This window comes from Ananas comosus, linkage group 7 (assembly GCF_001540865.1).
Source record: "Ananas comosus cultivar F153 linkage group 7, ASM154086v1, whole genome shotgun sequence".
NCBI classification, from domain to species: Eukaryota; Viridiplantae; Streptophyta; class Magnoliopsida; order Poales; family Bromeliaceae; genus Ananas; species Ananas comosus.
In genome coordinates, this window is record NC_033627.1 from 72,098 (window position 1) to 85,524 (window position 13,427).

At 39.4% G+C, this 13,427-nt stretch overlaps 1 protein-coding gene across 2 annotated transcripts; it reads right to left on the bottom strand.

The window, feature by feature from the left end:
• LOC109712331 (DUF21 domain-containing protein At1g55930, chloroplastic-like) lies at positions 1,475-12,951 on the bottom strand. Of its 2 annotated transcripts, none has more exons than XM_020235840.1 (14): positions 12,318-12,950; positions 11,454-11,551; positions 11,252-11,345; positions 10,724-10,806; positions 10,532-10,630; positions 9,373-9,454; positions 8,797-8,936; positions 8,641-8,719; positions 8,474-8,537; positions 8,111-8,202; positions 6,669-6,734; positions 5,338-5,454; positions 4,603-4,782; positions 1,475-3,465 (listed from the first exon to the last, which is right to left on the bottom strand). In XM_020235840.1, exons 1-14 carry the CDS (start codon positions 12,870-12,872, stop codon positions 3,175-3,177), a joined length of 2,040 nt encoding a protein of 679 aa, XP_020091429.1. In that variant the 5' UTR covers positions 12,873-12,950; the 3' UTR covers positions 1,475-3,174. The 2 variants fall into 2 exon arrangements, with proteins under 2 accessions (XP_020091429.1, XP_020091430.1); XM_020235841.1 differs by lacking the exon at positions 1,475-3,465 and adding an exon at positions 3,808-4,183 and having other exon boundaries at positions 12,318-12,951.

Sequence of the window (13,427 nt, forward strand, 5' to 3'; positions counted from 1 at the left end):
TGCCGATCGTTACAATTCACTCACAAACTCCGCTTGCTAGCCCTCTTATAGTGTCAAAAGGCTCGCTTCAAGTCCAGCGCACAAAGCCCAGAGGCAACGCAGTAAGCGATGTCCTAAATTAACTATCTCCCGCACTGAATATCTGGTCTGCATAAGGCTGTTATTCTTGAGAGGAAAGGAGAGAGGACACGGTAGAAATAAGGGACCGAAAAGAAAAGAAAAAAAAAAAAAAAATCCTATGCGCGGTCAATTGAATTTTAGCCGCGATGGCAAGAAGCTTAGCTATAAAAAGCAGCTGCTCACCAGATTATCTCCAGTTTAACATTCTTACCAAGATAGTACTTAAGAACCCTGCTTGCCAAGACGTAAGATTGTTTATCCTTTTATAATTTGAAGCTGGACAAAGCTCATATAATGTAAGCTAATTCATCTTTAGCAACAAGTTGCGCATTCAGATCTTAATCTTGAAGAGTTCTTTTTAGCTAAACCAAACTTTAAGCTATAAGAGGTTTTTTGGGTCAATTTAAGCTTATCGAGGCTCTGCAGGTCTGTCGTTGGTTTCGGCTCTACCATAGGTCTTGTCCATTTTGCTGGTGTTGCTGTTGACTATGCCTATCTCTGAAAATAGATGACAACAGAAGCTAAACAGTAAAACTTGTAGTACTTATATATTAATGTAAATTATGAGATAGTAATTTTTACGTATAACAGTGAGAACTAGTTACTTTTGCCCACATTCTACTCTTCCCTACTTCTCAATGTGGACATGACATTGCTATTGTAACAATGAGCCGGTGACTAACTCTTTAGCTCGAAACGTGTCACGAGAAAAGCACACGCAATTTGTGTCGAATTGTGACACAACTCCCCGAATTGCCACATGACTCTAGTACGCAGTGATATCCATTTAAAGACGGGCATGACGGAGATGACTAAACCTGGCGATCAGTTTACCGTTCAGGTCATGGTTGAGGTGAAACCGAGACCTCTCTACGGAGGGAACACAGAGAGGTGTACTGCTTAGTATCTGTTTGTGCTCGCGCCACATGCATATTGAAGGTTGCATTCATATCACTGTACTACATTTTTAATTGCGTGCAGTGAAGGGTTTGAATCATTTACTTGAATGTACATCACTTGACTCACGTATTGGAAGCCACTCAGGGCTACAAATAAAACAGTATAGATTATGTTTCCTATTCCTAGGTTGTGGTTGGTCAAAAAAAGCCATATCGAGGAACTCAAATAAGGTTGTATTAACATAAGGCAATCAACAATGCCACGCCCAAAAATTCTATACACGCCATGTACTAGAGGTCACATCTGCTTCCTAAATCTCGGTCGGCCACAGAATGTCGGAAGTCATAATATCTGTCCCACAATGATGATAATTATGATAATAATAATAATAATAATAATAATAATGTAGAGCAGTACCACACTTATCCAATTGGTTGTGTTTACCTCTGCATGATTAGTTTAAGGCAGCCTCCATTAGTCAGACAGTACAGTACAAACAAGTGGCCAAATCTAGAGGCGTTATCTCTTGAGATTGGCGGAGAGGCATAAAAGAAGCAAAGGAATAGAGGCCGGGTATGGACGGAAAAGGGCCACTAACTTGCTCGTCTTTCGCAGCCCACAATGGCATTGGCGCATCAAAAGCCATTTGCATGCCGCACGCCATTTGCATCCACCCAAGCCAGGACAAAAAAAAGTGGGAACTAGGCTAGTCTAGAAATCAAAAAAAGAAGAGAAGGAAAAAAAAAAAGAAAAAAAAAACAGAAAAAAAGAAATGATGAGAGGAGGAATAAGTTAACCAACCAAAAGTCCCCAGCGTCCACCACGAACCCACCGTTGTCATCTCACGTTTCCCAAGGCAGCCACAGAGGAATAGAAGAGAGAGGGCATAGAAAGATTTGGTGAGATTGTGGACGGGCCGGAGGGGGTGGACCACCGAGCCTACTGGATTTTAGGCTCGGTAGTCAGTCAGTCAGTCAGTCAGTCAGCACAGTAGACTGCTGTCGGGCAATCCAGGCCATCCAAGTCCAAATGAGCGGCCGCTAGGAAAAGCACAAGACGCTAATTGCATCTAACGCTCCGAGCCGACGCAGGGAGCAGGGCGAGGGGGGACACCGGCGCAGCCCTTTATTCCCCCGCTAAAATAACCACCAAGAGCTACGGCCACAAGCCTCGTTTGGACTGTCCCTCCCACCCTTATTCTCCCACGAGCGGCAACTTACTTGTTAGATAGCCACAAAAGTTTCTCCCTCCTCGGACTCGGTACCACACCGGCCGGTCACTCCCATTCCCCCTTCCTCATCTTTCACTCTCCCTCTCTCTCCCTCTCTCTCTCTGTCCACTGTCCACTGTCCACTGTCCACTGTCCCCACTCCCTCTTTTACGTCAAAGGCAGGCGAATCAATCAAACTGCGCAAGACAGTGTAGGATAAAAGCAAGAAGACAAAAATACACCCCTATCCCTTTATTTTCGAATACCCACAGCCACCCTTCGACGGGCAGGCTACCACCACTGCTGCTGTGCGCATGCATTTCTCACACTATATACCTCAGCCCATGCACCTACCTCATTCGGAGGCGGGGCGCCATCTGCGAGAAGGGGCGATGGCGAGGGAGAGCAACGACTCCACCGCCATCCACTCCTCCATCGCCTTGTTGCGAGAGAGGTTCAGACAGCTGCAGAGGATCAAAGAGATGAGAGAAGAAAAGGAGCTACTGCGATTAATAACGCTCGCGAAAGCCGAACAACCGAGACCCCTTGCGAGTACAACTACTCCCTACCACAAGCCCACATGGTTCTTCCACCCTGAATTACTACACCCTTCAAGACCCCTACGCCACCCTACACCCTACCTTCACCTCGACTCTCATGGCGGCAGATACCCAAGCGTCCGCTGCTTTGAGGACAAATCGCTCTCGTGGGCGGATAAGGCCAACATGCATGCACCCACGTATTCCAACGAGGCAGTCGACGTAGACACTTCCCTTCACCTGTAGAAGAAATGTTTGCAATGTCCGTCCACCGGCCTTCCATATGTTCTGCCTTCTTGAGCATTCCGATCTTTTACGGTCACTCAAACCCTTTTTTCGGTCTACGTTTTCTTTTTGTGTGGTGTACCAAGAAATGGAATGGAAAGAGTTGGAGGCGTAGTGTGCTTATTGTCCGGTATTACAACGGTGGTCATCCGTTTTCTCATCAGTAGCATGGCTGGCAGGGTCTTTTAGGTTGCCATGAGCTATTAGTAACTCAGTTGAGCATTCATCTTGCGATTCCTCTGCGGTCTCTCCATCGTCAAGCCAGTCTGGATCGGTCTCCGTCTTCTTCTTCCTTTTGATCACTTTGGTGGAGACCAAACGGTTCGTCCCCTTATTCTCCATGTCTACACATTCACTGCTTATTGGTTTAAACCAAACTTTGTTCACCTTCCTTTCATTAGCTTCCAATATCTGCATGTAAAAGCACACAGCAAATGAGTTGTACGAGAAACCTCAAGAGGGTAGCTCAAGTTAAAACTCGAGTCTCCCGTCAATGCATGATATGTAATTTCTTATCAGAATGTTTCCATGGAATATTTCAACTACCGGATGAAATTCTATATGGAAATGGCATAGCCTTTTATCTACAAAAATGACGTGAAAATAGGACTGCAGCTCGTGGAAATAATAGATAAAATGAGAAAGAGCCTATCAGTTACAGTAGTCTATAACACGGCCAATCAGAGAACAAGAATCCAGTGATTTCACAAAAGAACCGTAGAAACATGCCAAAGCATCATAGTTTAGTACACAAAACAATCAAACAAAGCGGAGTTCAAAACATCTTGATGTATACTCTATAAGATCTATGAAAGTAAGAGATTATTACTGAATCACACGACATGTGTATGCATTTATATATTTACATGTTAGCTGCATCTATAATTATGCAATATCAATTTCTTTGCAGTTAGTCTAATTATACAATATCATGCGAGCGTCAAACAGCTAATAGTGTCGAAAAAACATAGGAATGTGGCACAATAATTGACAAATAAAGCTACAAGACATTACTGGGGCTTGTAACCAAGATTGGTAGCAGAATGTATCCCCCCCTAGAGCTGGGGCCGTGACATTTTGGGCCAGCATAATCAATGGGCCTGGCCAGTTATTTCAAATGGGAGTTCATCTGCTTGATGCCCACCAGTTAAATATTCTTGTTAGGTACAAAAAGTAGAATCAAACTTAATGAGATTTCAAGAATCATCACAACTAGCTTCTTTTTTTTTTTTTCTTTTTTTTTTTTTTGAGAAAAGGTAGCTTGCTACCGCTTCATTCATTAAGACAACTAGCAATATTGAGTATCACTTCATAGAATGCCTAGAAAAATGTTCGAAGTCAGACATGCTTGTTCTTTATGTATGGTCAGGTGACAATTAAATGAAGCTTCCATGCTTTGCTTAAACAATAAATTTCGTAAGAGAAGCCTAACAATAATTTCATCACAAGTAACACAGTATTTGATCAAATGTAAGAACTACAATAAGATGCTATACAATATGCTGCGGGATATTTATAATTAATTAAATGCTTCTTTCCAAAATTTACCTCCAGTTCAAAAGCTTGATGCTTTTCCTTCTCATCTTGATGATCTGATGCTTGCTCAGCGTATTCAGTATTCTCTTCTTGGTTTGCCTTCTCAAGTACCATTACGATCTTTCCACCTTCCTCTGGTATATATCCAAAAGACTCGCAGACAAAACCAGATACAGTCTCATATTGATGACCCTAGATGAAAGAGTAGATATGTTTAGGCAGGGCTCTAAAAGTGCAAACAAAATTTCTTAACTAGTAGAGCACAATGAAAATGAACGGGTGCCAAAGTATGATAAAATAAAAAACGACTCAAGCTGATATAACAACAGCCAAATTTACTGAAACAAACTTCAACCTGCTGTCAAACAGAGTTCTCCTTCCTCTGAAGGATACGTTTTTAATTTATGCTCTATCTCCTCTCCTCATGACTTTCAAGGTTGAGTCTATCTTTTATCTAATGTAATGCAATAGGAAGCTCATAAGAACAGACTAAACCAGAGGTTTGAGAATCTTACATACTACCGTCTTAGGTGTGCCTATGTACACACTCATCCTTCCAAGTAGAAAATAGATATACTGTGCCCCAAAAGTCCTAATTACCAGAAGTAGATAATTTACATGTATCTTTAATCCCTGGCAACTAATAGGTTTGGCGTCTCTAATCTATATAGGAAAACTAAGAACACAAACGAGAGGGAAAAAAAGGGTTGACTACAAAGAAAATAACTATCTTATAGCATTACAAACCTCTGGTATTTTGATATTCAGCTCTTCGGAAAGCTGATCAATTGATGTATTTGCATCGACATCAAATGTCCCATCCTCCCGCATCACTATATAACCTGTTTTCTTCTGGATCTCCTCCTATACATAATTAAATGAAGAAGAAATTACAAGAGGAAATAAATATATAGTAATAATGGAGAACACTCAAGTATTACTGCTATTATGTCCATCATATCTCTGCTTGCCCACTAAGTAAACTTAAATTGCTGTTTTACTAAAGGTTCCATGCTGATTTTACTTGGCACAAAGTTCCAGAATATGCACTTCGACAAGAAGAATCAAGATATGAGTATACAATCGACCGTCACTAATGAAAGTGGCAAGAGGCTTGATGGCCGGTACTCGAGGTCCCAAGTTTAAAGTCTAGTTGCTTTACATTTTCAGTTAAATTCATTTCTAGAAAACATGAATGGTGCAGGAGCATGCTACCATTCTCTTAAAAATAAATATATATGCATATATGAGTATACAACCTAAGTACATCAGAGCTGCTAGAATGACATTCACCACGTGCTGTGACCCACAGAATAATAAGCATCCACATGTACAAGTAATAATAACTACGCGGACAGCATTAGTTAACACAAACAAGAATGCTAGCAGACATCAACTTTCTACCAACTGCTTGGGAGTATATATTTGACATGCTTGTTTCAGCCTTATGTAGTTTCCATCTTTGAAGTTCTCCATCTGTGGCACTTTTAGATTCTATCTACAGAGGAGGAATAATAAAGACATAAACCAAGAAGATTTCATATGTATTTTACCACATTTTCAACCGCCAGTTCAACAATGAGGTCCATGGCATTTGTAAAAATAAAATGAAAATACAAGCTCGACCAGTTCTAAATGTTCACTGTATGAGGAATGTCCTTATTTCAACTTTGTTTCGTTAACACTGATTCTAACTTCGTTCTTTTTTATCAGCAGACCATAAAGAAAAACCATAAAAATCTTAAAAAGAATGATCACACAAGAAATATGTGGGATGGTGTCCATCAAGCGCACAAATTTCAGAAGGGGAAAGCGACACGTCAACATGAAAAATTTTATATCATGCAAGCCAGAAAATGTAAGTACCACTACACTAATTAAGAGCAAGAAATTTCATGCGTAAAAGATAACAATTGGTTACCAACCATCATTATTGATATTCCACTAGAGTGAAGATGGATGCAAACCAAAATAAAATTTTGATCAGGTGGAAAATGTGAAATCAGCGAAATGAGATACAATCATAAATAATAGTGCCAAATTGTCAAATCAAGTGAGGTTTCAGACGTTATCTCTACCTTTGAGTCATTCTCATCAAATATTTCACCAACAATTTCTTCAACAACATCTTCCAATGTCACAATCTGTTCCACCAGAAGCTCCGCAGGTCAGCGAGAACTGATATCAAACATAACGGGGGTACAAATATACAGAAAATGAGAAATTTTACAGATCATGCAGAGGTAGTGCATTTGGCATGGTAGAACTGTGGGATCAATCAGGACTTAAAATACACATCATGAGATGCAACTGGAGGACGTCAAAATGTTGGAACTTATTTAGACAGAGTTGACTAAGGTTTAAACTTAAAAATTGTTATGCATTCTGAATCATTTTCATGTAATTCTCGAAAGTCAAAAAAAGAAATAAAGAAAGGAGAATGTTTAGGAGTTTGCAATAAGGAGCTGAAAGTCCTAACTATTTAGGAATATCAAAATCTGAGTTGTGTTAAGGTTTTATCTAGGCCAGAAGTCCCTTTTCTGTTTCAAACTCTGCCTTTTGGTAATAATAGGTGAGATGAGAGTATCATTACATCACATGTACATGTCTTTGATTTGGATTCAGTAAATAAGTGTCTATAGGAAGTGGCAAAACTTGTATAACAACAGAAAACTATTAGGCTATCGATCATGGGTTTATGTTTTCTTCAAATATTCTCTTCTCCGAATATTCCCCTAATCCCTTCTGATATCCACTGTGAACTAAATTATTGATATAACACTTCGCTTTCGCAATCTCTAATTAGTTTCGATTTGATCTTTATCTCAGAGCACCTCTAGCATCACCCATCATTTCCCAGCTTACATTAAAAAGCCAATAACAAGTAAAGACAGCATTGGCTCCTCTCATACTACAAAACTTAAACAGATAAAACGGCTTTTCAACAGGATTTTTAACTAAGCTTGGCTTTGGAATTAAATCGATCTAAGGTTATGAGTCACTGAGCTAGAAAATCAAGTTTCGAATAGCATGCAAGTCTTCCCAAGACTTTGATTGAAGGATATTGAAATAATTTTGAAACATTTATGTCCAGACACGAGAAGACTTGCTACATAATTTCTTAAAAAGCACCTGCAAATGTCTCCAGAAGAAGATACGCATACTCAATTGGTGCAAGGATGTTACATTATTAAGTCAGATATCATATAATACACCTCAGTAAGGTCAGAGGTTTCAAGTGTCTCCGTGATATTTGTAGAATTCAGAAGTGGAGAAACATGACGACCAACAAAGCACCACATATAATGTGTGATGCTCGAGAAAAAATTGAAATGAAGCTGCATAAGTGAAAAGCATGTCAATAAACATGAAGCAGATCAACAGTCAATTAAATACAAAGAGAAGAAAATGTAAACACAATGGTTCTCATGTATAAGGTTCCCAATTATGGGTGATTTTGCATTTAAATAGCAATGCCTAAGAATTTGGTTTGGCAAAATTAAGATGGATATATACATACACCAACAGTTCCACCATATTCATTCAGGACAACAGCCATGTGAACCTGCCTGATGCGAAACTCTCTCAGAAGGTTCCAGACAGACATTGAATCTGCAAGTTATTTGATAGAAAAGTTCCATTCTCATTCTTTATCCATCGACTTAATATAGGAGAAGAAAACCACAGCATAAGAAAAAAATATTGCAGATGTATAGGTAAGAAGGAACCAATAAGATTTTAGAAATTAAAGGGTCAAAAAAGGCACAATTCTCACTTATTATTCTGTACAAATAAATGTTAAATCATTAGCTACAGATATCAGCAGTTAGTTCAGTGAATCATCCACAAAACTCAAAAGGAACAATCTGTGGACTTAAATTACCTGGCACAAAGTATGTTGGCTTGTGTGCAATCTCTTTCACAGTGACTTCTTTTAACTTCTCGACCTTCAAAAGTTAATAAACAATTAGTTACCCAAAATAATAATAATATAAATGAATTCTAGTATAAAACAAGTAAATGAAAAAAAAACTGCAAGTTAGAATAAACCTTTTCAACAAATTCAAGCATGTCCATTGCATATGCAATTCCAACTATATTATCAATCCGTTCCTCAAACACAGGTACTCTAGAAACGAACCATGAAATTATAAGGATAAGACATAAAATCAAATGTGATTGACAGCAGAATCATACAAAAAGTACCTGGAGTACTGATGAGTTTCCCACAAGTTTTGGAAATCAATCAGTGTTGCACTAGCATCAATTGCAACTACATCCACCAAAGGCGTCATTACTTCCCTCACATGTGTATCTTTAATCTCCAGCACATTTTCAATCATGTCCTGTTGAAAGAGTAAAAGCATTTAAAGTATGACTAGCCACAGTTCACTATGAAATGTAACATGTAGACTACATGCAAAAGACATGCATATAAATCATAATATAATAAATGAAAGTTGTCAGAAATCCGACCGCTGCCATCTATAGAGTGCACAAGAACAAGAATAGAGCCTTTATTTATTTAAATTGACTAAAAGATTCCACCAACCATCTATATTTATAGCATTGTACCCAAATAACTAGAGTCCACTCATCTCAAAGACCGAAAGAGTAGTTATAAACACAGTTATAGATGAAAATAAATGCAATGTCTGTGAAAACCATTAAAGCAGAAGCAAGACTAACATATGAATTCAGTCTCCTATTTCTATGAAGAGAGGATCTGGAACCTAAACAGTGTAAGTAGATAGGATAGAATATGCTAGTACAGTTTTTCACCTGTTCTTCTTCTTCTATTGCCCCACTCAGCTCTGCTCCTCGTAACATCAATTTTAGTTCATCTTCAGTGACATATGGTTCACTACACGGACAAACAGGAATATTAAAGGATATAATAGATGAGATTTGCTCTACATCTTCCTATTTACAATCTGCCCATCCAGATAGGTAGTTTTAGAACCCTTTAGTACCCTGCATTGTGAAGTTTTATATAACAAGCAGAAATGGATTAAAAGAACACATGTTAGAGTTTATCATTAATAGTATAGTATTATCTTACAATTTGAAATAAAGAACCAGGTAATGTACTTGTGTACTGTACAGTGAATGTGGTAAACAAGCCAAAAGAGTACTGTACAATTTTCTCAGGATGGTGTTAAGAGCAGTTCACTTTTGTATACTAACACCAGCGTAAATGTATATTAAATAGTGGCATGTGATTTCATGTCGCCCGAATGAGTTAGAAATTGCATTCTGATGTCTATCAAAATGCCTTAAATCCTAACTCTCCCCTACATGAACATATTCCCTCTAGAACAGTGTTTGTCTATGACCTGTAAAGTAACAATTAATTCCCTACTTAATCATCAAAGAAAAATACAGGCGTGCTATAGAAGTATTGTATAGAATGACTGCAAGAAGAACATAGGCATTTAAGAAGAAGATCAATATAAAATGCAATCAAATATAGTCTAATTTCTCAAGATATCAGAAGTTCACTAGTTAGTATTACCAAGGATTTAAGTGCCGTGGCACGGGATCGTGCCAAAAACTTGCTGGTACGGTACGGCACAGTGCGTGCCGGGCCGGGCCGATGCGTGCCGGTCATAAAAAAATTCATGTGCGCCGACACATAATTCCATGAAATATTTATTTTCTTTGGCAACAAAATGTTCTAACTATTTATCATGTATTTTTATCAAATCTTTTGAATTTTATTCAAAAAATTACTTACAAATTTAAAAAATAGAGGATTTTGAACTGCGCCATCGGCACGAGGGTTGTATCGTGCCGGTATCTTGTTGGCACGGTACGGCACGGTAGATACGGCCCGTGCCGATAGGCACTCAAAATCCTTGAGTATTACCACAAAGTGGGAAAAAGATGTAATAAGGAAAACAACTATAATTTCAGTCAGGCTGTTGAACTTGCGACCTACCTTCTACCTTTTAGACCCAGCATCTTCAGCATTCCCATTGACAGGAAAGTGACAACTCTCCCAACAGGATACAGTACCACCGAAAGCCATGCAACCGGCCTGACCTAATTGTATCAGATGCAATACTTTAGAAACCGTAAGAAACAAAATATATAACAGCATAGTTTCACTTCTCACATAGGTTAGTCTCACCTTACAACAAATCGAGCAACTTCTGTAGCATTGTGAACAGCTACACTTTTTGGTGTAATTTCCGTTAGGAGTAAAATAGCAACCTGATAAATTTAGATGGAAAAAAAAAAAAAAAAAATTAGCTGTCCTGCAGGGGTGCTCTCAGAACCACTTGACATAGCAATAGAGCTTTTATTAGCAGCACGTTAAATAAACGAATTGTAATTAGCATAACTCTCCAAAATCATATTTGTCAAGAGATCTTTCCTTTCCTAGTGTGTAGTCTCAAAATCATCTTTCCAATGTCTAAGGGCCCTTAGAGATAGTAGAATAATAAAACATTATACTGCAAGTCCATGAGATTTTTCTGAACAGTGAACATTGAAATTATGAGTGTAGTACAGTATTAGCGGAATCGCATAGTATACAAATATAAATAAAAGAACTCATACAGTGCAGTTAGATATCAAAGCTACAATACGTTAATCAGACATGGGGACAGTTGATATATAAATCTAAATTCCATTACAAGAAGAGATAAGGCCCTACAGTCATGACACCAGTAGCTGCACTAACACCTGCTTCACCAAAAATAGCTGTTGCTGCTTCTGTGACAAGCGCTGTCGCAGCAATATTGACCACACTGAGGATAGATTTAAAAAAAAAAACAGCATGCCATCAGTGGAAACACTAAGAGAACTGAGTAGCGGATATTTGATCATGAAGACGAATAAATGCATCTAAACAATACGTTGTGCCAATAAGAATTGTAGTCAGGAATCGAGTGACATCACTACGAAGCATTCTGAAGACACCATTCTCAGGCTCTTTTTCAGCCAGCTCTGAAACCTGATCAAGAGAGAACACTGTTAAATCTTACCAAAAAGAAAAGAAAAGAAAAGGAAAAAAAAAAAAGGACAAAAGAACAAATTCCATTCACCAAAAATTTATCCATATCTAGAGATAACAGAAAAAGTAAACACTAAAGATCCCCGATAAATTCGGATACAACAATTTTATTCACTAGTTATTACATGATGTGCAGACTAAAAGGTACTTACGCAATCCTACGAAGGAAACTCCCTAGAAAATTTAATATGCCCTTTTGGCATTGTTAGATTAAGTCGTCACAGATCATCCAACATTTCCCCATTGAAACTCTTATTACAGAGTTTGCCAGAATGCAAAATTAACTAAAGGAGAAATTCTGAAAGAACTAGGAATGTTTGCAATATGCTATCAACTTAGATACAAGCGTAATTAACATTTGATTAGGAAAAAACCGCTCCAAGGTTCGGCCAAAGCAAAGGCAAGCCCATAAAAGTTATGCGATTGGGCAGATCTAGCTACAAGTGAAGTGGTGTCAGGAGGCCATTGCGGCATGATCAAACTCGCAACCATGCACGCAGCACCCTAACTACACCAGACTAAGATAGCGAAGTTAAGTGGAATGGTGATTAAACGCCATAGGCAGGGCGGAATAATTCAGACGGTTAGAGCAACCAAATTGCAGCTCAGTAAAATGCGAAATTATCGTACGCAACTATGCAATCGCGTAGAATATCATCGAAGGAAGAACTGGGGGGTTAGGCCTGGAATTCGTATCGTTACATACCTTCCACGGCCACAGCGTGGTAATCGATGTCTCTGCCATGGAGAAGAACGCAGAGAGACCCAGCAGAGCGGCCAGAATGAAGCCCTGCTCCTTTAGAACCTGCAGGATCTGCACTATCTTGGGCCATGCCCCGCCGAGAGCCGCTCCCCCCGACCTCAACACCGCGAGCCCACCATTCGCAGCTCCGCCGACCGCCAGAGCACTCCGCCGCGTCGACAGCAGCAGCACACACGCAACCGCAGCAGCTACGAACCCACCAGTTCCGGAGATGCCCGCCCTCCTCCGATCGTTGGCATCGGACCGCGCGAGCGAGTCGGCGCCCGCATCGCCTTCGCGCGAGCACGAAATAATCGCGCGGCACTTCGCCGCGAGCGCCCCGGCGGGGAATTGAGCGCCGAATCGACGAGCGCGCAGGCACTCCGACGCGAGGACGAAGGGAAATCCCGACGGTCGTCGAGGGAGGAGGAACGGATGGACGGGGCTGGGGGACTCGGTCGGAGCTCGGGGGAATCGCAGGAGAAGAGCGTAGGAGGAGAGGGAGCTGCTCAAAGCCATATTTCGTCTGGTCGATGGCTCTGCAGCAGCAGCAGCAGCTAGCTAGCCAGTTGGTTTTCCGCAGGCTTTCCAATCTTAAGTAAAGTTTTACTCTCTTTTATATATATAAATATAATATAATATAATATAATATAATATAGAGAGAGAGAGAGAGAGAGAGAGCTAGGCTTATATACTATCAGAACTACGTAGGTCTTCGTGCCATCAAATTATTTAATGGTGCGGCTTGCAAATCGATGATCGGCTCCGTTTGACTTGATCTGCACTATTGAAAGTATTTAGAAACTAAATTTCATAATTTTTCGGCATCATTTACCAATCAAACAAATAGTCTAAAAATGAACGGCTAAAAATAAAAATCTCATAAAAAATAATGATAAAGACTTGAATTTAAAATCAGAAATACTAATCTTACTCTAAATAGTAAAAAAAAAATTCATACAAATTTTATTAGATTTTGATTGTTTTATATTGTTAAATTCACAAATGCATCACATCTACTATTAAAATTGTCAAATTTGGGACATTTTGATCACTAGTCAAATAATGTCGAAA